We start from the raw sequence: 25,992 nt of genomic DNA, 5'->3' as shown, positions 1-25,992 counted from the left end.
AGTCCGCGCGAAGCGGCGCGGTGGCTTAGCGCTCCGCAGTGTCCCGGCCGGCCGCCCTAAGGTACTCGCTTTCCGCGCCATCCTGTTGCGCACTTCACAACAATGTTTATGTTAATGCCCTTGCTCTCACTACCTCAAACAACTTCTCCCTTTAGCTTTTTTAGACAGTGCGTAGTATTTTTCGCGCGCTTTCTAAGTTATGTTTTCTTTGTTGTTGTTTTCTAAGCTAAGTTGCATTTAAGTTTGTTTCTTTGCGCTCGAACGTATCGATTGTCAATATCGTAATTTGGCAGTTTATAACGAAAGAATATCAATTATTTCGATTAATAATAGTAAATCGTATAATCTACAAAAATATAAATCTATCATAAATTATACTTTAATTCAGAAGTAGAGTCTTTGTGTGTTCCTGGTAAACGCTGTGAGTATTATTTCTAAACTAAAAAATAAAAACAGTTACTCTTTTATAAAATTACCAGCTAATTAACTATTAGTTTACTACTAACAATGAAATACGTGATACAAATGTTAAATGAAATTTTTAAGATTTGTTGGGTACAAATTTTATCCCGCGCTAGCTTTAATATTTAATGAGACGTGCGACATTAATTATTAAATTAATAATAGATGACTTTATTCCGTTATATTAATCTGGAAATATTTAATATATTTGAACTTTATTCATATTTAGTATGTTGATTTAAATTTTATAAAGAAAACATTTTTACATAGATTTATGTCAGATAGAATAATTTATTTTATTGACTTACATTGGAATGTTTATTTTCCTCATTGAAATATCTGTCGATGGCTGTCTGAAATAATCTATACATATATAGTATTAAAAAAAATATTTTTTTCATGTTTTCTATGTTATATTAAATACATAATTTAAATTACTATTTTTAGGAAAAAAAATTCTTAAAGTCCATCTGAATAAAAATATTTAATTATATTGTATAAATTCCAGACACTTGAAAAGGGATTCTTCGTTAACAACGAAATCCGGCAAAATAAATTGACATAAATATTTAGGAATGTGTTTTTGATTTGATTATTATTCATCACGGCATTTTATTTGTGTGTTTGTAGAATTACGTTTGAGGTTCAGGCACGAATTCCAAAAATATATCTAAATCAATATTTAGGTTTATATGAAATAACTCTTGAATTATCACTAGTAAATAAATTTGTTCTTTAATAAATGAATGCGCTCTTAGAAATATATCAAACATTTAAAAAAGCTATTTAAACAAATTGTACAAATCAAATCAATAAAGTATCATATATGCTCTACATACATATATCAATTATACAGTACAGTACAGTTAAATCGATACGCTTGCACTGCTTTTACATAATTTTAGAAATATTATCCTTCTGAAGTAATCTTAGTGGCTACAATAAATATTATAATATAAATTTGGGATGCGTTGTGTATGAGCGACGTTTGCTTTTTATACTATACTTTTTGGAGATTTGGATAAATATACCAAAAAAATTACGAAATACTAGGCTACTATACTCCACTTTTTTGTGTTGCCGGGGTGAAAAATTTATCGCTGCGTTTGTTCCGTGAACCGTTTCATTCGTAGCAGGTGGGCTACGTAGACAATTAGGGTGGAACGTTTTAATAGCTCCCCTTTTTTCTGCGTAAGCTCAATCTCAATTTATGATATTGTTTATAAATGTTTTTATTTAATCGAATCCATTGACGATATTGTAATGACGAGTTCAATGATTAATATTATTGACATTTTTATACATAATTTCACTTTATCATATTACATCGTTATATTATGTTATGTAGCAAATGTAAATTTACATATTATTCATATCCGAGTATACAATAGAGCCGGAACTCACAGTTTCACGTAACTTTCAAATGTTGTTAAAACTTTTACTGTAGATTGAGACTATAAAATCAACAACCGAATAAATATCTAAGTAAACGTAACGCAAATATTAACAGAGCGCAACGTGAGGGATGGGTTTGTGTTTAATTGTTCCGTACATACTCTGGCTTCGAAATACGGGACAATTAAAGTAGATGATACTAACTTTATTCTGTGAATTACTGACTTTGTCGGCCATAATTACGGAGCTAAGCGTTTTATTTCTTAACAAGTAGCGCCTCCGGGGAAATTTTTGCTTTGAACTGTCCCATAATTGCCTTTTTATGTTCTACGCGACTAACATATGTTACTCTTGCCTTTCCTTTTATTATAGCTGTACGCCTTGTCTATCAATACTATATCTATGTATATTATATGATTCTGTCAACGGTCAGTGTGAAGCAGTATTTTTTTTAAGTAATAAGACTCAAGACCAGCTGCCAACTAGGTTTGCAGGTTAGATATTTTTTTATATTTCTAAATAGAATTATTTGTTTTTTTTTTAATTATAATGTCTTACTTAATAAGGGTGTTTTTTAATGATACCAAAGTCACTTTAGTCATTCAATAATAATAAAAATGAAGTCGTAGTAGTTTCGTAGACATGATTGTAGCAACCGTAGCTGAGCTTAATTTTACTTTACTTTATTATTAAAAAAATATTATTTGTAATAATAAAAGATAATAAATTTAAAATTAAACAGATAAAAGATTAATGATACGATGGAAAAGGTTTTGCTAGACGGGCCTTCGTCTGAGTAGGTATTTATCAATTATTCTACCGACAAATATAAATTGTCTTTTTTACTGCCACATTTTGGGACAAGTGAGCTAGTGTAACTGCGGGTACTAGGGATATAACATATACAGCTTATTATTGGCTAAGTGCGGACCGGTTTTTATTTCCTGTATTTTCTGGTATTTGGGTGAAAATAGCTATCTGCCTAATTAAACTAAATATAAAAAGAATCAGTTCCATATTACCATTATCTTTGCATTTGAATTGTCATATAATTATAGATAGTTCCATGTACTCGCTATCCCTATTTTTAAATAACGGATTATTTAAAAAATGCTAACGAATAACTTTTATAGTAACGGAAATTTAATTATATATCAATAAAAAATATTTAATAGATATAATTTTTACGAAAAGGGAAAGTGTAATTTCTATTTAAAATCCAACAGTTCAGCTTTTCTTTGATAAAAAAAATATTACAAAACAATTTCTGTGTCAGAAAATTCATTTCTGTAGTTTCCTAAAGAACAAATCCGATTCTTTTAAAAATTATTATGAGCGAAGAGATTCAAAGCGCATCTCTGAAACAATGGGTTGTCGGAGCTTTGCCAGCTAATTGCCGTTTATAACTCTCGGAAACAGCTTACATCGTTAGCGTAAGCTCCCAAGAATAAGCCATATATAAACTAACAAATATACATTGAATGTCGAGTACCGTAAGTCCTAATTAAGAAACAATTAATGTCACATCAGTGTCTTATCTCGCTTTGTCATCGCATAATTAGTTTCATAACGCCTTTATTAATCTAATTTATATTTTATTATTTGTTTATATTATTTTAAGCATTCGGAATACTTATACGATCGTTGTTATAGTTATATTCATAATTAATAAAATCTTTATACAGTGTTTTATGACATCATTATTGTTTCATAACAAATTCACCAAAGATTAAATATACAATTCGACTAATCACTTATATCATGAGGGTTTTCTAGTTGTATTTAAAAAGTCTATACTAGAAGATAGATGTAATCATATACTTAGCGGTAATCATATCAAAATGTATCTTCACAAAAATATTTTAATTTATAGACGAAATTGCCTTTGTATTATACGTATAAAAAAAAACTCGACTGATTTTCAAAAATTTCGTAATTGTTCTTGAAATCCGAAAATATAATACTTTGAATTTCGATCAAAAATAGATTTTAATATCAATTTCACTGAAAATGAAACTTATAACAGCGTATTCGAATCATTCATATTGGGCCAGCTTCGCTTAAAATTCTGTTTCGTCTATAAATTGTGTTTTCACAAAAAAAAGAGCTATTTGATTTTTTTTTCTATTTTAATGCTTGGTATGATCTTAAGGTATAAAAAATAACATGAAAAGGCATATTAATAATAAGCTAAGAAAGGCAACAATGAAACTTAATTTTTAAGAATAAGCTTAGGATTGTAGTACTTAAACAAATTAATTGAAAACTTAAATACAATTTTTAATTAAATATTAAAATAAAAAAGATTGTACAGAAAATAAATACTCAATCAACTATAAACAAAAAAAAATACCAAAAAAATGTGTTTGCTGTTGTTTCACCAATGGTTGACGACTATTTTACAAAGTAAAAGAACACAAAGAAACAGAAAGGGCACAAACAAGTAAAACAAGATAAAATAAATACTGAACTGTGTGTTGTGTTCTGAATATTTTGGTTTGGAATTCCAACATAAATATTAATTCTGAAACAATAAGAACACAAGTTGTTATAATATTTTAAAATCTATTAAGTATACACTTAAAGTATTTATATTCGATTATGTTACAAGTAAATTACTGCTAAGAAATGTCGTTTGATTGTTATAAGGATGTTGAAAGCATTAAAACAATGTCCTATTATAAGTTTTTAATGGGTCTTACTTAGTTTATACAGCCCTAAAAAGGATCTTTAATATCACTTTTATTACACATTACTTCACTACGACTGACTTAATGGTAATTCAGATATGAACACTATTGATCCATTCATTTTCCTTGAATATTTTATTTGCTGCAGCATAATTTAATTTGTCGGACATTCGTTACCAAGAAAAAGAAACAGCCAATCAGAAGGAAGCGAAATTATTAGTTTTATTGGATTTGTTTAATTTTATTGTGATGAAAATAACTCTTCTCTGATTGATTTTTTCGTTTTTCATTCTCAGTATCACACGTGCATGCGGCTATGCTTACAAAAACAAGTCAATGAATTTGGTTACACATACAACCATTCAAAGATATTCTAAGGTTCTATTCCGTCGTACCTTAATCCTTTATTTAGATGTTATTTGCCTCGATAAAATTAAACAATATTAGGCATTATGATAACTCACCTAAGCCAAGATGGCTTACCATATTGAATACTTTTTAACCTGAGAAGTCAACAGTTTCCTTTATATAGTCAAAACAGCATTACCATTTTCAGCGTAGTTTGTTGATAAACACTTATTTGAGTGGATAACAATGTCGGTAAAGGTAGGGATAAAATAACAAACGTTTTCACATGTATTTTTTTAACACTGAATGCAAATTAAATATTGATCGGCAGAGTTATTTATGTACATCCATGTTTTATTAACAACCAGCTCGCGGACGGTAATATTAAACAAGTGCTTTTATATTATATTACACTATTGATTTATGGGTTATCATAAAATCATTAACAGTGCCCTATTTACATAACGAGTAACGTTGGATTGAATACAGCCTTTGTCTTTTGTGTTCGCTTATGTTTTTGTCATTAATTCAACTTAAGTTCATTTGATCTTTGAATCTTAGTTGAATTGTAAATTATATATGTTTGTCTTATTTAACCTAATACAGTATTATATAATTATATTAATTATTTATTTCGAAGTCAAACCAGGCACCTGGTTTTTTGGGACTATGTAATAACACACTGTACTATACTATTAAAGAAGCAGAAAATAAATTAAATAATAATAATACGATTATATTGTAATTTGGCATCGAAATTATTTTTTTTTACTTTCAAAAATATATTTAATTGTGAGGGAAACCTTTATAGCCGGGGCTTGAAACTACGATTCATTGAAGATTATAGATTTTTATGTCAGTCCTTTTGTATGAACGTGATTTTTAAAGGGCGTAGGTGTTTATATTCAAATTCGGTTTTGTGTGGGTGGTACCATAGAAAAACATTTTAACATTATAAATTAATATTATCTCAATTACAATATGTTTACTCTTATTATTTTTTACACTGTTTTAAGTCATAAATGATGCTGGCATTTAGCTTGTTATTTCCATTATAATCTACTAGCAGACATTTAATAAAGAACAAACCTAAATCTATTTAGATAAGCCATTTATTACAGAAACATATACTAGCTGAAGTAGGTGAATTAAAATTAATAAATACTATTGTTTAACACTCAAATATCAACTGAACAGTCTTGTCCAATAGACATAACGAACTATCATATCGTTATCTCATTTTCTATAGTACTTGTAAAATGTATTTTATATTTCGTTCTGTTAAATGCAAATTCTGATAGTGTCGCTACTATGGCACCCGCTTTATCATCTTCCCGGCTGAGAGCTACATTTTCATACGTAAATTAAACGCAAGCAGGGCATAAAAACATTCTGTCGCGGTCCTTTAATTAATGTGATTAACAATTTAATTAATGTTCTGACGTTTTATTCGAAACCGAATATATATGGTTTTATTTCGAATACGTTCGCTTATGTTAATTTAGAATTTATGGTCTGGTATCAGCTGAAATATAGAAAAGTGCAAATCTATACAGTCCAAACAAAATTATACAATTAATTATATAAATGATATGTTTCTATTTATATTATTTAAGAAGGATTTAAACTGAAGATAGAAATTTTAAATCTGGGCATGATTAGCTGCTAGTTTCTTAATTCTGTTTATCATAGTGAATATAAAATGAACTAACAAAAAGTGTATATGTTTAATCAATTTTTCACACATTTAGCGTTACCATCTTAACTGAAAGACGTGCACTGGACAAAAGTGGATAAAAGCCTCTCAAGGAAGCGTAGGGAAGTAGCGTGGTGGAATAAATTCCATACCTATTCAGGACGAGACTTTGACCACAAATGGAGCATTTGCGGAGTTAGTTTACCTTCCTTCTTATAACGTCTTTTTAATATAAAGATATTTATTTATACTAGATCAAAATATTCCTGGCATATAAATGCTCTAATTTTCGTAAGTAAACCACTACTCCGAATTTCGCTTCAGCAAGGATCAAAGAGAAATGTAAAATATATTATTCGATTTACCTTACTCGCTTATTCTATTTAAATCTGTAGAACATTCTTGTTAGATGCGGCAATTCAAATGATTATGCAGTTTAGTGGAATTTAAAGTAAATCTTCGGTTACCAATGCTCATTTTCATACTTACCGCTCAAGGGAAATACGTTCAATTCCAAAATACATATACGTATACATATTTAAAAATAGTACTAAGTAAATTCATACGTACAATACTATTTAATATGAAATGGTTCGAGTTTTTCGCTGTTGTACCAAGTAAAAGTTAAGTGTTCTATAGCTTATATTTTTAAATTGCGCAAAATAAAATGAGGCATTCATTAAGAGGCAATCAAATGAATACATTTATATATATTAACTTTTGATATCAGGACATGTAATTCGAAAGGTGTCTTTGCCAAAATGGTGGACGAAAACGTACACACACATATTAAGCCTGAGATTTGCCATGATGACAGATTAAGGTGACGGACTCAAATGAAATAAAAAAAAGTATCAAAATAGTTGTGGTGTTTTTTACATTGCGCAACCACAATATACTACAGTAACATTACTTTTTATAATAGCAGGCGTTTTTAATAAACGAACCCCTAAAATAGCGGTTTCGTGATTTAAAAAGTCGTTCTGCGGTTAATTGGTGTTACTTAACCTTTTCGCCGAAGCGATTCCGTACATTGAAATTTGAAGTCTCAAAGTGCCAGTAATTGTGTTTGTCGCCCTAAATAATAAAATATTTTGATTAATAGAAGGCGGATGGTTTTCTACTGAATATCGCGTGTCTTTATCAATTATTTTATTTGCATCATGTTTTTTATTTACATGTACATTTTAACACAAAAAAATTATATATTTATTGATAAAATATCAAATTAAAAACAATCGCTCATAAGTGCGAAACAATTATGTATAACACATTTGGTTTACATTTCTGGAACTCCAACATTGCTGAGTTTACATTAGGTTATGTCCCTGTTACTGACGATGGATTGCCAATTATGAATACCGAGTAATCGATTGTTTAAAAGGACCGAAATAATACTAAAGGCAGACCAGACGTTTGCCTTTTAAAGTAAATTAAATAACAACACGAACTAACTACTCCAACTCTATTAAAAAAAGTAGCATGTTTCTTGTTAAATAGTTAAATGGAATTGAGTTTCAACTGATGTGTATATTAGTATTCTTTCCACCATTTCACGCTTTATACTTTTTAAAGAAATTTAAATAATATAATAAAATATTATATAATGAAATAAGGTATTTATTAAGAGGCAATAATATATATTATAACTCTTGATATCATGATATATCATTCGAAAGGTGATTTGCTCAAAATGGTGGAAAAACGTATTATGTATGATATTCAATCTTATTAGACCAAAAAGACGAAAGAGTAGACTTTGGAAAAATCAATTTAGTAATACTACATTTAAAACTTTTAATAATTTGTATGTATAGATAGACTGTCAAAGCAACGAATGCGTCGAAACAGTGGCCAATAGTTGGCCACTAAGGACATGCACACAAGTAAAGTAGTATGAAGTTTAGCGAGTGTCAAACGTAGCTGTCAAGCACACCAAGATACCAAAGTCGGCTCGTTTGTTTTTTTGTTCTTTTGTAGTGCGACACTCTATTTAGATATAAAAATAATCGAATATTCAATGATAGGCCGCTACGGATAGCCTAAAACAAGTGAATAGTGAGTGATATAATTAGTTCATTCCGTTCTACCGCAATTTTTTTTTAAATAATAATAATTATAATTTATTGTCTAAAAAGTGTATGCAAGTTTACAAAATAAATAAAGCTAAATAATCAATATCTTCATTCATCAAATGAAGCATCTGTAGCCGAACAGGAAATCTGTATTTCAGCTAGCAGTGCCAAATCCTTCAAGTGAAAAAAATGACTAGACATGCAAAAGTAATATTTGAAACAAATTAAAACAGATAAAAACAACTTTTATTGTTCGTTTCTTTATTTGCATTTTTTCATGCAGATAAATGAGCGAAGGTATTGGCAGTCTAAAAAAAAAGGTATCCTGATTGGGAGGACTAAGAAAACTGATGGCTCTTCTATTTAAACGGACGCCTGTCTGGATAAGAAGGACTATAAATCCTGTTACAGATACTTTGTATCACTACTATATTACGAGGAGTCTAGATGGTTGCTTTTAATTTTTTAGGGTTTTGCTCTTTCTAATTTTATAAAAGTATAAGCGATATTTAAAAATAAATGAAATTATAAGTTCTATTGTACTATCTAGATAATTACTTATTCTAAATATTTATACTAAACTTATTATATAGACCTGTATCGTAGGATGGGTACTCACTCTAAATTAATTTCGTTTGATTGTATAACTACCCACATTGTTTACTTTAGAAAATTTGTTATATCAATTCTAAAACTATATTAATTTATATGTAAATAATATGCAAAACCAGTACAATATATTTGTAAAATTATGAGTAAGTTTATAATTCTAAATACTTATAAAGTTACAGTATTGCTTTTCTTCTTTACGTTTCATTATCTTCAAAATAACATCCTAATTAAAAGCGCTTGGCTTCGGGAAAAAATCCTTTTTCTCTCTTCAGAGCGTTATCTTGTGGAAAGTCATTATTCAACAATGCATTTTTCAGATAACGTTCTAGAAAATTCCTCCTTCAATTTTGCTATAATGTATAAAATGATTTTGTACAAAGGGAAAATTCAATTTAGCCGAGATAATTTGTACTCAGGCATCCGGTTTGTTACTAAGGTCCACACGTCATGTTTGGGCTGTTAATCTTGACACCGTAAGGCTCAGCGTGCACGTTATATTTTACTTTAGTGAAGTAGATTTCAAACACCAGGCTTGACACAAGCTTCATTTTAACGTCACAAATTAATCGTTTCTTAAAAAAATGGAATTGGAATGGTTATAGATCTATGAATTAATAAATTGGCGTCTCTCCAGGTTTAATTAATTATGTTTTAGTAAAATAAATTTAACAAATATGATCTGATCTGTATTCTTCGTTGTCATTATTCTAAGTCGTCTTACGCCAACTAAGAAGTATCCTGTAAGCACGAGCGTCACTAACTTATACTTATGCGTGCCCATAATAATTTAACGAGGAAGGGTTTCGTGAGTGAATACATCTATAGTATAGTGACTATATGACAGATACCCGCCATTTTGGAATTTATAAGCATCCTAAACACACTTTGGGTAAAATACCTGAAAATTCTCTACGAGGTAATAAGTATGCAAACAGTGTTGAAGTAAAAATATAATGTTATTAATTTTATAGTAAATAAAATATATAACCCTTCAAAATTAAACATAACATAAAATGTTTCTTTTTTACTTCTCAGGTTCGAGGTAATTTATTCCATACCAATGGTAGATTTTTCACTGTCAATAAGGAAGTGTATCGTTCCTATATTGAATAAAGATTTTGAATCTGACTTTAAAAAAGTCAGTGGATTGATTATAAATATTATAATTTGTAATATTTGTATCAAACAGAATAAGTAAAGAAAAACGCTTTGGATAATTGATTTTTGGAATTTGGAAATTTCTTTGTTTATTAATTTTCTAGAAAGGCTGTAGTCTTCATTCACGTTAGAAGCATTTAGTGTACATACCATATAAACATTCAGTACCACAACAGTCTTTCCATGTTAAAGAAGCTTTTAAAGAAATTAAAACTAAATCATTTAATTAAGTAGATTTGAAAGCAAATGAACAGCTATTGACCCGGTTAGCCTGACCTAAATATTATATTTCAACTTCCTTGAAGTCATTTTTCATTTAAAATATGAATAAAAACTAAATCCATTAATATACGTATAAAATTTGTAGTCTTTCTTTTTTCCATTTAAGTCATTTATTGTTCGAATAACGTCTTCTATCTTTTTGTTATTAGGTTTATAGGCAATATGCAAGGGTTATATCAACTCGTCAGTTACTACCGTCAAATATATAATAATAGGCGTTGTATTTTAACATGTATTTTAACAGTGAGTGGCCCAATGGTTATCACAGGCACAATAGACATAATATCTGAAATACTATTGTTGGCGCCGAATTGTCGGTAAATATAAGGAATCGACTATATTTTTAAGAGCACAAATACGAATACGATAGATTCGTTGGCGAAGTTTTTACAATTAAGTGTTACATTTATTCGCCTGCCTTTTCGTGAGTAATATAATCGATTCTTTTGTGTTGTGTATTAGTGTTCATATTTTGTCTGGTTCATTTAATAATAATAATTTGTAATTGATATATATATATTAAGTATCTAATTGAAGTATGGTTTAAATGCCAAGACAGGTATTTTAATACAAAGCTAATAATAAATGTAATCATATTAAGTGTTCTCTTAATAAATAATAAATTCGTATATACATTTTCAGAGGTCTTCAGTATTAATATAAGTTTCTTTTGGGAACTCGTACAAGTTTGTAACTTTCCGAATAAATCATGATATAATTAATTATATCGTCATTAATCACCCTACGAAGAAATATGTCAATTATTATATTTAGAGCGACAATCTATACTTTTAACTATATACAACTGAATGAATATACTCACTACCTCACTTTGTTTGTATGTATGTTAGAGGTCAACTAGAGCGTAAACACATCAACCTTTTTATGCTAATGAGGTTTTGGTTGACCCGTGGCATTCCCAAAGAGTTATGATACAAATACGACTCAAAAACAATGAATGTTACGTGAACATGAAAAATTGTAGTCGCCGTAGAGTTTCTGAGCAATCTTGATACTTTACTACATTATTAATATGTAGATAATGTGATTGATTGTATTTATTGGGAAGAATTACACATATATATTTGTCTTACCCACCAACCGCAGCGGCAACAAGCGTAGTAATATGCACTCCAAACTTTCTCTTATCAGTACAAATGGTCTCTGCTCAGCAGAAGGTCATTTAAAGTCACAAAACGCACGATTAATACACTCTCGTATTTTATAACCGAATCATCTCATTCATACATAATTTGGACATTTCTAAAAGACCCACATTCGGAATAGGAATTTTATTCTTACTGCCAGCTTAACTTGATATTATATTCTTTACTTTTGTAACTTGATATTATACGGAAAAAGAAGAAAATATACGTACATTTCTAAGAAAACATGTTCATGGAAGGATATACATGAATTATATCGACATATTATACATTTGCTTTTTTGTTAAATACAGATTATATAAAAAAGATTTTAACCAGTATGCGCACCGCCTAACATATCGTGTCGTGTGAATTGAGGTTTGTACGATGGTATTATAGATTTTATGTCACATAAAATGACTGTGCTACCCCTCTAAGGATGTTTTCATACGGCGCGTCAATAAAATTGTCAAATCCCTATGTAAAATAAAAGACTCAAACGCAATTTTTAATTCGTCAAATAAATTCATTCGCAATTTTCAATTCGTTTCGTACATAAATATCGAACGTTTACCATATGATATTAAAAAGAGGTCTTGCCGTTGTCGCTTCAATTGCAGTGCCGTATGAAAACACCCTAACTAGTCACCCTAATAGCGTTGCCATGTTGAATTAAATGTCAACATATTTACGGAACAACATTATCATATACATGAAGATATGTAACATCAATGCGCTTAAATGTCTGATGTGTCGTCGTTACGACGAATCTGATCACGGAGTTGATATACTTAATATTTATAATCATAAATTTGAAATAAACTAATTGTGGATTAAATTTGTTACCTTACGGTTTGATACTGATGGACTAATAAGCGCTAGATTAGTGTATGTTATACTTATGTATACAAAAAGCGACAGACGGGAAAATGGGTCATCTGATGGTGGTTACCACAGCCTATAAACATTGGCGGCGTAAGAATTATTACCCATTTTTTAAGCTGCCAATGTTTTGAACTAAGATGTTATGACCCTTGTGCCTGTAATTCAATGGTTCACTTACTCTTTCAATAAAACAAAAATAGTAAGTATTGCTAGCTGGCAGTAGAATATTTGATGATTGGATAATACATCTCTACCAAAAAATAAACACAATATTATAAGTATTTTCTTTTTTCAATTATTTGAGTTTGGCAAATAAATGGGTCTGGTTTTCCTTGGCGGGAAATTGACAATTTTGCTCTTACACACTGGCACTGTAACAAATATAAAATATATTTCATCCCCCCATAGCGCAAAAATCTGTGATATTATGTATATTACGGAGGTAGAATAAGTAGTGAGTCAGGACACACGAAGATAGTGAAGATGCCCTGAAAATACTTCAGGTACTAATAATGATAGTATAAATATATATATGACAATTATAGCTTTTGTCCACGTGAGTGTAGAAAAATATTTTGGCCCCGAAAGAGATATAAAAAGTCGCCGTATTCAGTGTGGCTGTACAAAATTCATAAAAGATAAAGGATGAAACAGTATACCACACTTTAGCGTACCTAAACTTCAAATGTATAGTTATTTGTTTATCTGTATAAGTACCTACGAAGAATAATACACAGCTTCTGCCCCAATTGAATTTCTTTGATCAAAAAACTCTTTAAAAACTATTCTTAGTTTTTATTTATTCCATTAGAATATGGAAAAAAAAAATATATTTAAATTTAGTATAGTATCAACAAAACCGGTAACAAAATTGTGTACATAATTACAACTTAATCGCATGTGTGGAACTGGATTAAAATTAATTTACAAATTTTATCACAATTACGAAAAAGTTAAATATTAGTTTGTTAAATAACAAAGTTCATAATAAAATATACTTAAAAAATTACATTAACCACCTCATTACTTTGTTTTATTAACATACAAAACTCGATCATGTAAACAGCGCTAAGTTTTGTTATTAATGTTTGACTTTATAATTTGAATCTTAAGTAGATTATAATAAGTATTAATCTGGAATGATATCTATTCGTAGTCAAACTTTCCTTATAAACTAACGACCTTGTTTGTAAACTTTGTTTTGCGGGTTTATAGTTGAACAGTGATTTTGCCCTTTACTTTGATGAATCATGGTCACCATCTAAAGTCTTTGGTGCTATAAAAAATATTAACCAATTATCTCGAATTCGGTACCAACCTTGGGAACTAAAATACTATGTACCTTGTGCCTGTAGTTACACTGGCTAACTCACCCTTTAAACCGAAACACAACAGTACTAAGTTTTGCTGTTTGGCGGTAGAATATCTGATGAACGTGTGTTACCTACCCATTGTTGTACAATTTCCTACCAAGTAAAATTATAATTCAAAGAAAGCAATGTTTAATCACCCCCTCCAACAGTATTTATAGGTAAAGCCATATGTTTCTATCGATTATAAATTTTAGATTAAACACGTATTTTATTAAATTAGCATAATTCTTTATACCGCGTTAATTACTAATAGTAATGTGTGATTTTAGCCGCACGCTAGTTACATAATAGAGTTTAGTACATTCCTTTATAAAACGAAGTAATGAGGTGGTTTGGATCCGCGGTAACGTCTTCGAATTTATCACTCTCCGAACCAATAATGTTTCTATATCTGGATGTAGGTTTGGGTGCCCTAATTCCAGAGGTTTAATACGTGTCTTTCCTTTGATATATTGTTTACATAAAACTGTTTACGACTGTAACGATTTTAGTTGTAAATTTTGCTAGTTGCAGAATTATCAATATTTTGTTTATTTTTTTACATTACATTACATTAACAGCCTGTAAATTTCCCACTGCTGGGCTGAGGCCTCCTCTTCCCTCGAGGAGAAGGTGCGGGTTGGTGGAATACACATGTGACATAATTTCGTTGAAATTAGACACAAGCAGGTCTATTCACGAAGTTTTCTTTCACTGCCGAGCACGAGATGAATTATAAACACAAATTAAGAACATGAAAATTCAGTGGTGCTTGCCTGGGTTTGAACCCGAAATCATCTGTTAAGATGTACGCGTTCTAACCACAGGGCCATCTCGGCTCTTATCATATAATATTTTGTTTATGACGAGATGATTTTGATTTTCGATTTATATCATGACACAAAAATCTTTATTCAAATTTAAACAGTGCACTTGATTATTGATTGTCAAAATCTATCGCAAGCTTGGAAATAACCACTCCGACTTAAGAAGCACCGGCAAAAGATATTCAGCGAGGTTTTTGTTATGTAAATTTTGCAATTATAGCTTTCATACAATAATAAAAATGATTATAAGGCGTGCAATCAACTAAAAAGTCATTAGCTTTACAAAGCTACCTTTTGCACACAAACACTCCTTAACGATTCTTTTAAATTTTTTCAATTGGAATTTTTTTTGGATCGTTTTTGAGTTACTTTCGTAAATATAAGTTATAATCTTATACTTATTCCTAGTGTTAACATTAACAGTAAAAACGTCACAAAAGTTTTCATACATACATTACATTATCGTTTATAGAGTAGCGACAGTCAACATTTTAAATTCATTAAATTTATGATTTAACGAAACTTTTTGGCTAAGGGCTTATCGGGTGCTCGTTTCTTTTGCAAAAAATAATACATCTAGACACGCGGTAGCGTGTCAGCCAAGTACAAGTAACAGAACTGGCGAGCAGCACCGTGTGTAATATTACACGTACCATTTGGAGCCACTTTTGACCTCCTCATAACTCAAAAACTATTTGACATAAACGTGTCAAAATTGGCTCACATATTGAGACTCGCGAGATACGTATGTGTTCCAAATTTCATAAATATATTATACCGTGCAAATAACTAAAATACACTACATTAGCTATATCTTGTATATGGAGGACCTTAAAAACTGTAGTTATACCAAGGAATTCCGTCGTTTATATAACAACTATTGCTTAACCATTTAACCACATTCGCTTTTACAAATCTCACGTTAGGAGTAGTGAATTTAATATATATATTTTACTGTGTAACAGTAAGTTAATAACACTAAGCAAATGTTTTATTTCAAAGAGAGCATCGTCATATATAAAAAGAATACTTTTTATTTAGAAAAAATAAAAAGTATCATCAAAAAAATAGTATTACTTCGTATTTATTATATGTTGTTATGTTTATATATATTAGCTAAAAGATGTGGCGGGTCATTTATGTAAATGAGAAAGACAATTGGACCAAGAATATGGATAGATCCTTTAGGGACTCCCACAGAAAATGGAGCTCCGAGAGATCTCTTCCATTTATATTTACCCTCTGAATATATAACATTAATACATTAATTTCATTACTTAGCGGTAGGGCTTTGTGCAAGTCCGTACAGGGTTAACACCACCCACTCATCACATATTCTACCACCAAATAGCGATATTTAGTAGTGTTGTTTGAAGGTTTGAATGAGCCATTAAAGTACACGATGCACACACAATGTATGTGTGGTTGGGGATGTAGTGTCGATGTAAGGAATGGTTAATATTCCTTATGATGTCATGTAGGCGGTGGGACTTATCATCCTGTGACTCATTTAATAAAATTAATAAAAAACAAAAACATAAAATTGAAATCACATTATCATTCGCTCGCTTAGCTTCTTTGAACTACAAAGCTAATGTAATGTAATAATAATGAAAAATTCTCTACGTCATATTCATTTTCAATATTGAACTCATGTTATAACATGATATCGGAATTGCGATTCAACGGGGAAATGTGGTTACGATTGCAAGCAGTCATGATAGAAGCAATTTTTTATTTAGATTTTACCTATTTACTAATTTAAGTTCTCAATAATGGTGTTAAAAACTGATCTGTATCATGTAAATTCTTACAGAAGTATAAAAAAGGACGCTTTAGAACTCATAAACAAAAAACGAGGATTACCAGAAGCCCAGGCAAACACCATTGAATTGTCATTAATATGTTTATTATTTTTGGTTGGCGTTGTAGGAGAAAATTGTGAGTAATTTTTATCTATTGATTGAAAATCTGCCACATGTATATCCACTAATCAGTATTGAAGTATCATGGTGGGAAAACCTCCAAAACCTTCTCAAATGGAGAGGTGGCCCAACAAATTTACAGGCTAACAGAGATGTTATCGCACTTCGTGTTTGTGACCAAAAAGTATTATATTCGAAATAAAAATAAATGTTTCGGTTAATTCCGGATGTTATTTGAAATAATGACGGCGGTTGCATGTTTATGATTATTCCATTCTTATTGTATAATATATTCGTTAATAATTATTTTGCGTTTTTATATTTGGTTCATGAACTGAACATATAACCATCGCATAACAGATTTGATATTATTTTATTATTTCTAATTTTGTAATCGACTGTCTATCTCTAGATTAGGAGATGGCTCAGTAATTATAATACGTAAACGAAGGTTCAAACACGAGCAATCACGACGTAATCTGTACTGTAATGTACTTTATTTGTATTTATAATTCCGGTGAAGGTAAATAAAGAAAGGTACATCTTACAAAATCTATGTATCCACATAACTGCATTAGAGCAGAGTGGTGGTAGAGGGTCTAAACTTTTCCTCGAAAGGAAAGGAAGTGATAGGACTTTGTTCACGCCTGGGTCAGGACTATCACATAGGCGCCACATCACCAATAATCAATACTTTTTATTGACTTGTTTCGTTGGGGGGGAGTTCGTCAGTTTTAATAAAACGACAAGCAACGTTTTACATCCTACGGTAGATGATACATTTGTTAAACTTCTTGCCTCTCATTGTATGTAGGTAAAAACGTCTTAATATCGGGTGAATCACTTGCTTTTTCAATTATTATAAAAAAAAAACTCAACAAACACCTATAATTAGATATTAAATCATGGTCATATTGTTTGAATTTTATGTACGTTAAAAAAAAGGGTTACGAGAAAGTAATCTCTTGTTTGATAATAATGTTGCTACGTTGAAATAAGCCGGCAAAATAAATTGGGTTTAAGTACACGTAACGTTTTTAATTAAAAGTTTTAAAGTAAACAATGGAAGTTTCACCGCAAACGCCGGGAGACGAATAAAAGCCGAATAAGTACCAGTCATTGGAGTTTTTTATGAACTGATTTTCGAAACTTGAACAAAGACTACTGTTAAAAATAACGTCGTTGTTTTCTTTTGAATTTTTCTATTATTTTTAGCATAAAGTTATGTCAATTTTAAAAATTAAACTGAATCGCATTTTAGTTTTAGAATATCGTTATTTTATATAATAAATTCTTAACATTTAATAATTTAAACAGAAGGAATTCGAATTCAATTATGAAGGTCGAAGGTCAAGTTATTATTACTTAGAGCCGGTGGATATGGGCGGTAGTCATCACTTACCATTACGTATCCATTTGCTTGTAGCCTTCGTAGTATATATAAAAAAGAGACGAGGGATAGTTGGTTATTTTTTTCATAAAAGTTTTTTTTTTATATAAAATAATAGTATCCGTTGAGCTAGGAACATCAGATCCGCAAATTTTAAATGAATCTTCTCGAGAATCTAAAATTTAAAGCTATAACGTCCTTTGTGCCATAATTATTGACACCCTTCACAACACTGGAAAACAAAGCACAGTTCCGTAGGCGGTACCTCCTAATATATGAGTTTAGATCTTTAATTAAATTTATCGTTATAATTATAATAAGTTATATTGACTAATAGCACTTGATGTAAACTTGTTTACAACTTTCACAGCAAAATGTGACATTAAATATTAGAATATTAAACCCCAGTAGTAATTAGTTCAAACGGATATGCGCAAACTCTACCATCCTTGATATTATAGATATTTGCATTAAAGTTTTAATTACATTTGTTTTGAGATTACTAGCATTTAAACATATACCACTAAAAAGTTTATTACCCTCTCTCGAAATATCAAACGATTATTACTTATAGTATTAACTTGAGAATTTTCATTTGTTGAGAAAAATTATTACTAATTTATATCATACAGCGTCGTTATCGGAATCAGCGCTCATATATATTTTTGTCTATTTGTATTTTCTTGTTTTATAGCGTTTTTTAAAATTTTAAGACGCTTGAGCGGTGAACTACAATAGCTTAAAGATAAATTTGTTAACGATTTAACAAATATACTGTATATACGATACTGTACAAATGATTTATCAAGTCTTTCAAACAATGGCAATGAAACTGTTTTGTTTGACGATTTCAAAACAAATCTTTTTAAATTAAATGTATGTAATCAATTTTTAGAGAAAATATAATTATTTATTTTTTACATATAAATGAAGACATTGAAATTGGTATCGTCAGCTTTTTCTATTTTAAATGTCGTTCAGCCTTTGTATGAAACAAATACGAATTTAACGAAACCCTATTTGTCGATATCGGATGAGGTGCTTAGAGTTAGTAAACAATCTAAAACTTTCGTAAAAATAGAAGAAAAATCCATTCTCATCTATTAAATTGGAAGCTGAATATTTTGTAAACATAGTTATTAGTGATCCACCCAATAAAGTTCGTATTTTTATTATCAAGCGAAATATAAACAATAAATATAAATAATAAACCTAAATAAACAATAACTTACGAATGTTTGTGTTATAATTTATATTTAATGAACTTTAAGGGATATTACCAAGTTTAAAGATTAAACTTTTCACCGTATCACATTACACGTAAGTTCAGTCAAAACATTTCGTCATGTTTCGAACTCGAGCACTTGTACCTTATGTTGACCATTGACGGTACCTTATATAGCTTAACAAAGTTGCTAAGACGACTGTTTGCTGATAAGCTTTGTTAAGGGTTAACAAACTGAAATACTGTAGCGCTCCTTTGTGAGTTCTGAAAGTTTTGGTGGTCAAATAATAATTAAACAGTAAAGTAATAATTGTAACACACTTTGAATATTTTGTTTTATAATTCATTATTAGGATTTGTAAATTTTGTAAATATTTTTAATTCATAGCGATGGTCGCTATTGAGATTCGCTTCAATTGACGGTCTAGAACAAAAAATATATATTTGGATGTTATATTTTGAGTATATACTTCGTTTATACAATAAAAATATATCCATTGCAATTAAAAACTAATTATTTAGTCGTTTAAAAAATCTCTTTGTTACGCTAATACTATGTCGTAGCCACGTCTCAAGCGTGGTTACAACATAACATTTTTAGAAAACACGCTACACTTCGGTAAGAAAAGAGTTCATAATTTGCTTGCGATTTATTTCATTATACGATATTTACATGGTCATGATAGCTAATTTTAGTTTGGATCTTACAAAATAATTAATTAAAATAAGAAATGATTTATAATATATATAAATATAACTTAAAAAAAGTGACTTATTATTTATGTTGGAAAACAAATGCAATTTTTACATGAATCACATTTAAATATCTAATATTAATGATAACACTCATTTTTATGTCATTGTAATTCAGTTGTCTCTGAATAAAAATCCTCAAAAAATCCAATATATGTAAATTAATAAACGCCACTTACGTTCCTATTTAGGTAACAAAACCAATTCTTAAAATAATAATATTATATTTAAATCGAAATTTAAAGAACGCAATTAGTGCTCCCGCTTACCTACATCGTGATATTATGTAAAGGTTCAGGTAATTCGTTTTTGGAGCGAAACGTGCGTCGCGTTCGGTAATAATCAATTTTGCCTCTTGCCAGCGGCAGAGGTAAATACGATTCTAGTGTTGCGCGTTCGTGACGATTTGATTTTTAATTGCTGCAGGCGTTGCTGATGGCAACACATTTAACATACAAAATTGTTATAAATCACGACATTTTCCGATACAATCAAGGATATTATGACACACTGGAATATGATCGAATGATAAATATCATAAAGGTGGACACGAAATAATATTGTCAGTTGTGTAGCTAAATAAGAATTGAAATTTTATGAATTTAGTATAAATTAGTTAGTATATTTTTTGAAACGGTAAATATATTAAATATACTACATTTACATTATATATAAATACATTTAATTAAAAAGTTCAATGTTTTACTTCATGTTGTTTGGTTTACAATTATAAGAACATTGAATAACATTATTATGCGGAAATTATTTAAATTAGACTAATTATTTATTTAAATTTTACAGATCGTCCTTCCTCTCTAAAGTCTAAATACAGGAAGTAATTGTATAGAGAAATGTAGATATATTTATTTACCGAGTAGGTTACTTTAGTGTCCCCATAAAGCATATCACATTTAAGTGTGAGTGAAACAAGTCTAAATCAATAAAAAATAAATACATAATTCGAGGAACAAAGAAGGATTTAAATTATCTTTAGCCTAATGTCTTACTCATATAAAAATACGTTAGAGTCAATTACAGAAATAACGTAGAAAGATTCATTCAATTCATACAAATGAAAAGAAAAATTAAAAAAAACTTTTGGGAAAGTCTAAATTTGAATAATGTGGATGAAATGTAGATAAATTTTATATTCTTACTCGAGATTCAATTACGTTCGCTTCCTGTATGGAATGTAGGTTACAATGCTAGACAGTCGTGTTGATTCTGCTTTTCAATTATAAATGCCAGCGTTTATGTACAAATACCGAGATTCTTTCAAGTCTAATTCAACGTATATTTCTCTTTTATCAGAGACAAAACTATCATGTTGTTATATTATGTACAATCACATTGAATATCTATTTTTTTTAAATTGAATAACTTTTGTTAAAAAACAGTTATTAAAAGAATAATAATTTGCCATAAAATATCGCCGTAAAAGATTCTAAAAGAAAAGTCATTTGCTGTGTAATTTATGGGTTTCCTTATTCCTGGTATCCCTTCGTGTTATGGGGTAATCTATAGGAATATAAAATTCAACTAATATAAATTGGAACATTTTCTTTTCTAATGGGGAAGAGGAGGTTTTATGTTTTGTTATATTAAAGATTTATTGTAATGTTATTCGACATTTAACTAAATGAGTACCTTTGAAGTAATTGATGAATAATGTTTATGTTACGATTTGCAAATATATAGACGCAGGCGCAGGCGGGGCGGGCGTGCGGCGCGAGAGTGCATGGCGTTGCTGTACCGCGCGACGCGGCTTAAAGACCGCGCGGACACGCACGTCTTCACCTTCGTGGTCACACGTTCCGTCACCCGCGAGCCCGACCGTGACGTCACCTCCAAGGACTTCTGTTGCTCGCACCAACGATGGGCCGTCGCGTTCAATCGCTCCGAGGCTTCACTGGGTCAGTAAGATAATATTATAATTATTATTGTTCATATTTCGAGCAATATTTTAATAGACAATATAATATTTTTACAGGTGTTTACCTAGTTTGGCGGGGTGTATGCGAAGGCATGCGAGTTTACGTCGACTTCACTTTCACCTTGCTTAGTCGTGACCACTTTACAGCAAACGAAGGTTTCTCCGGCAAGCAAGTTAGATTTTACGCGGGTTGTGCAGCTCAAGGACGTGGACGATGCGTTTCACTTGCCGAACTCAACGCCAAGTTTGCGGACGCACGTGGCGAATTCCAGCTAGAACTGAGTATGTCACGTGTTAGAACTTTGTATTCATGGGAATTACGAGCTCCTCGTTTGGATACACCTCCGATAGCTTTTGCCGGATTTGATTGGTCGGTGTCTGCGACCGGCGGTGTTGGAAAGGAACCACTTACATTGCGTCTTGTAAGACTATCTGGTGAGGGACAGCGTTGTCGTATCCGGTATGCGCTAGCCCTTGGAGAAGGAGAGAGACGGATACACTCTGGTCCTCTCGAATGCCTTTGCGACACAGAGGGTCGTACTCCACCGTGGACTCCTCGTCCTCCTTATCGTCTTCTTCACAAAGGTGTTCGACTAATGGTAGAATTAGTATCAGCAAGAGCCTTAGCGGAGCTATCGGTGCCTGTTGCTGGTCGTGCTGCTACGTGCTATGATCGAGATAAGCAAGCATGGGCATTGCGTTGTGACACACATTCAGAAACAGTACGACTTCACATGTTGTACCGCGATGTCCATCATGTGCCGCGCAACCATCTACGCTATGTGAGTTGGTCGGCATGGTTAGTGCGATCTGCTCCTGCTCCAGGTGAACCAGAGGCAGAAGAGTTACCCGGGGCACCTTTCGAGAACTATTATGCTCAAGAGAGTGCTGACGAAGGACTTATGATGGAAACGGCTTTACGGGTTGAGGATGTATCCAGAACCGGTTGTCCATTTTTACATCCAGGCGGAGAACTTCAAGTGCGTCTTGAATGGTCCGACACATATCTCCTTTTTCAAGCTACTTATCACGTTTACGACGACCTTTGTCGATTACATGCACACCAGATGAGGTAATATAAATATATATATTTTTATTTTTAAAAGATATTTTGAGTATCAAATTTAAGAAAAATATTGTATTTCAGACGCGAGATAGCTGCGCTACAGGCGGAGAACTACTCGCTCGAGCGACAGTTGTTCAGTTATCAAAAGAGCCTAGCCTACGCTCAAGCACAGGCCGGGGAGCCAGCGGTAGCGGAGACTAGCGGCCGGCGCTCGCCCGCCGAGCGGTCGTTGTCCACCGACACGGAGTATGCGTGAGGTGCGGGCCCTGGCAGCGTGTAGACACGTTGACCGCCTTCTACATGCCCGCACTCGAGTCTTCTATCCTTTCGACTGATTCTGACGTTTTTGAGCGATTTATCTATTTTTCTAAACGTTTTATGGCGAACTGCGCCCTCGTCCGCACTGCTTCTCGCCGGTCGTCTGCACTCTCGCCGCTCGGGTCTATCGATAGCTGATTATTATATTCGACTACTTTTCTATTTATCTGTACATAAAATATATTTAGATATAATATATTATGTATATTTCTTAACTTAAAACTCGAATTCATATACTACGACAGTCGATTTACGAATAAAATAATTAAAATATAATTTTGTTTGATTTATTAACAAGATAATAACCACATAAATTGTTAGTAAGATTTTAGGTAAATAAGACACAAAAAATATAGCAGCGCATAAGTAACAAATACATTAATAACTGCGATAAGACCTACAAATATCCATAAATAATTATGCTTTTTAAGCTTTTTATATAAAAGTTGATATTATTTTTATGATTAAGAAAATTCAAAAATATTTTCTCTTTAAATAAAGCTTTTCATTCAAACATTCATAATATAAATTAAAAAATTGAATATTAGAAGTTAATAAACAACAGAATTATTGAGACTTAAAAAAAAATATATATTATACATATTTATTACTATTTATATATAAATTCATAAGTTAAGAGGTCTTTTAAGCATAACTTTAGAAAGTCACACCTATAACAATAGCTCTACAAATGAATTAGTTTGGTCAATAATAGTGTTACAATAAGCGTAATATGTAGAGTCTAAAAATAAGAAGCAATCTATGTATTTACCAAAATCTCTTATTTTTATCTATCTTTACTTAAGAAGGAGAATCAAATAAAAAAAGTGTTGTTTTGTGTATTGATTTTGACATCAATTATGATTGGTAGTTCATATTAGCATTTGTAAATAAGAAATATACGAAATATTAAAAATATCATAAATAAATAAATTCGAAGAAGATTTATTTCATTTTTTTTTAATATTCTATTACACTGCGGCGAAAAATTAAAACATAACTGTTATATACTTATTATTTAAAAATAATATTTAGTGTCTGTTTATTAAAAATAAAATTATTTCTGTAAAAAATAAATATTTGTGGTAAACCCACCTTTTTAATTTATTATTTCAATTTTTTCCACGCTCAATATTCTATTCACACGTGGTCGGTGGAGGAAAATCCTTCTAATAACATTATTTACCATGATATACCTTTGCGAATAATCTAAAAATACTGCATTAATTTGCTACTGAATAAGAAATATAGTTCAATGCCATACAATATAATGGAATAAAGAAAAAGTCTAAAGACGAGGCTGTATGGTATAATCCTTGTCTTTTCCAAGAGGTGAGATTGATAATAAAAACTTCAAATGTCAAAACTCATATGCATTGACAATTACTGTCATTGTCAAAGTCAAAACCACGTTACCTTCAGTTTGGGACTTGGGTAGAAGCCTAATATTTTTATACCTTAAAAACAAATAGTAAATTATCAAAATGGCTCAAGGTAAAATGAAAGTGAAAAGCAAGTTACCTTCAGGTGCCAAAAACAAAACAAAAAAGTCCAAAGGAAAAGCCGTAACTAAAAGAAGCAACGCCCCAGTCCGTAGTAAGACGCAGGCAATAGAGAAAAATAAGATGAAGGCTACTGTAACGAAGATGGTCAATAAAGCTGCTGAGCAGCAATTGCGGTCACTGGCGAAGGACACTCCGCAGCTGTCTGCAGCCCAGCAGAGAGTAGCCGCTGCTCCAACAGCGCCTGTACCTTCTAAATAAATATATAACCTAAAATGCTTTTGGCTGTGTCAAGGTTTCTTTTGCGTTGTTTTTAATCAAAAATCAGAGTGCAAAATTATTGAAAAATGTGTGTAAGTTATATTATCAACATTTTAAAGAGCACATATACACTTGATTAAAAAAGGTCATCATTTAAACTAACATTATTGTTTATGGCTGTCTTAAATATTTGTGTAAATAACAAGATTTCTTTATCAAATATGTATAATTTGCTACTAAACTTATTATTTTGTTAAGGAATTAACTTGACTTTAACACATATATCCTTTTTAAAGTAACAAATTTCTTTTTGCTGTATGTAAGTTCAAAGTGTATTTAAAAAAAACAAAACTTTTGATATATTGAGATGTAAATATAGGTCATAGGTATGTACTTTGTAAAATTTGTTATTTTATATTAAAATACAAAAAATATATGATCATAGTTATTAATCCCTTTAAATGTTTTATGCTCTGTGATGCATGTGTGGGTTCAGAAGTAGCAAGATATGCTTTAAATTCATTCTATATAATTCAAAAATTAATTATAACAAATTTGAGCATTTGTTCTATCAAGTAAAAAATTAATAGTTCATGTGAACAAAATAAATTTATGATAGTATATTGAACAATGGTGACTTAATCTTAAACATATTTTCTACCCGTCCATCTTAAGAAGTTAGTGGAAAGATA

At 30.7% G+C, this 25,992-nt stretch overlaps 2 protein-coding genes across 4 annotated transcripts; both read left to right on the top strand.

Annotated features, from left to right (window-relative positions):
* On the top strand, positions 1-23,771 carry LOC125064958. Of its 3 annotated transcripts, none has more exons than XM_047672303.1 (5): positions 21-61; positions 2,344-2,351; positions 21,919-22,133; positions 22,211-23,225; positions 23,301-23,771. In XM_047672303.1, the coding sequence occupies exons 3-5, from the start codon at positions 21,959-21,961 to the stop codon at positions 23,473-23,475; spliced, it is 1,365 nt and encodes a 454-aa protein (XP_047528259.1). In that variant the 5' UTR covers positions 21-61; positions 2,344-2,351; positions 21,919-21,958; the 3' UTR covers positions 23,476-23,771. The 3 variants fall into 3 exon arrangements, with proteins under 3 accessions (XP_047528269.1, XP_047528259.1, XP_047528279.1); XM_047672323.1 differs by having other exon boundaries at positions 40-61; positions 2,333-2,351; XM_047672313.1 differs by lacking the exon at positions 2,344-2,351 and having other exon boundaries at positions 1-61.
* Positions 23,772-24,937: 1,166 nt separating this feature from the next.
* Positions 24,938-25,705, top strand: LOC125065023. Its single transcript, XM_047672442.1, has one exon. The coding sequence runs from the start codon at positions 25,022-25,024 to the stop codon at positions 25,298-25,300; it is 279 nt and encodes a 92-aa protein (XP_047528398.1). The 5' UTR covers positions 24,938-25,021; the 3' UTR covers positions 25,301-25,705.
* The last annotated feature ends 287 nt before the right edge of the window (positions 25,706-25,992 follow it).

Source organism: Vanessa atalanta, chromosome 1 (genome assembly GCF_905147765.1).
Source record: "Vanessa atalanta chromosome 1, ilVanAtal1.2, whole genome shotgun sequence".
In the NCBI taxonomy this organism is placed as follows: domain Eukaryota; kingdom Metazoa; phylum Arthropoda; class Insecta; order Lepidoptera; family Nymphalidae; genus Vanessa; species Vanessa atalanta.
The sequence above is the reverse complement of the archived record's forward strand: the minus strand, read 5'-3'. Positions and strand labels throughout refer to the sequence as shown.

Coding starts and splice junctions, on each gene's coding strand:
- LOC125064958 (XM_047672313.1), top strand. CDS start 21,959: ATGGCGTTGCTGTACCGCGCGACGCGGCTTAAAGACCGCGCGGACACG. Junction 22,134..22,210: donor TCGCTCCGAGGCTTCACTGG/GTCAGTAAGATA, acceptor ATATTTTTACAG/GTGTTTACCTAGTTTGGCGG. Junction 23,226..23,300: donor TTACATGCACACCAGATGAG/GTAATATAAATA, acceptor ATTGTATTTCAG/ACGCGAGATAGCTGCGCTAC.
- LOC125065023 (XM_047672442.1), top strand. CDS start 25,022: ATGGCTCAAGGTAAAATGAAAGTGAAAAGCAAGTTACCTTCAGGTGCC.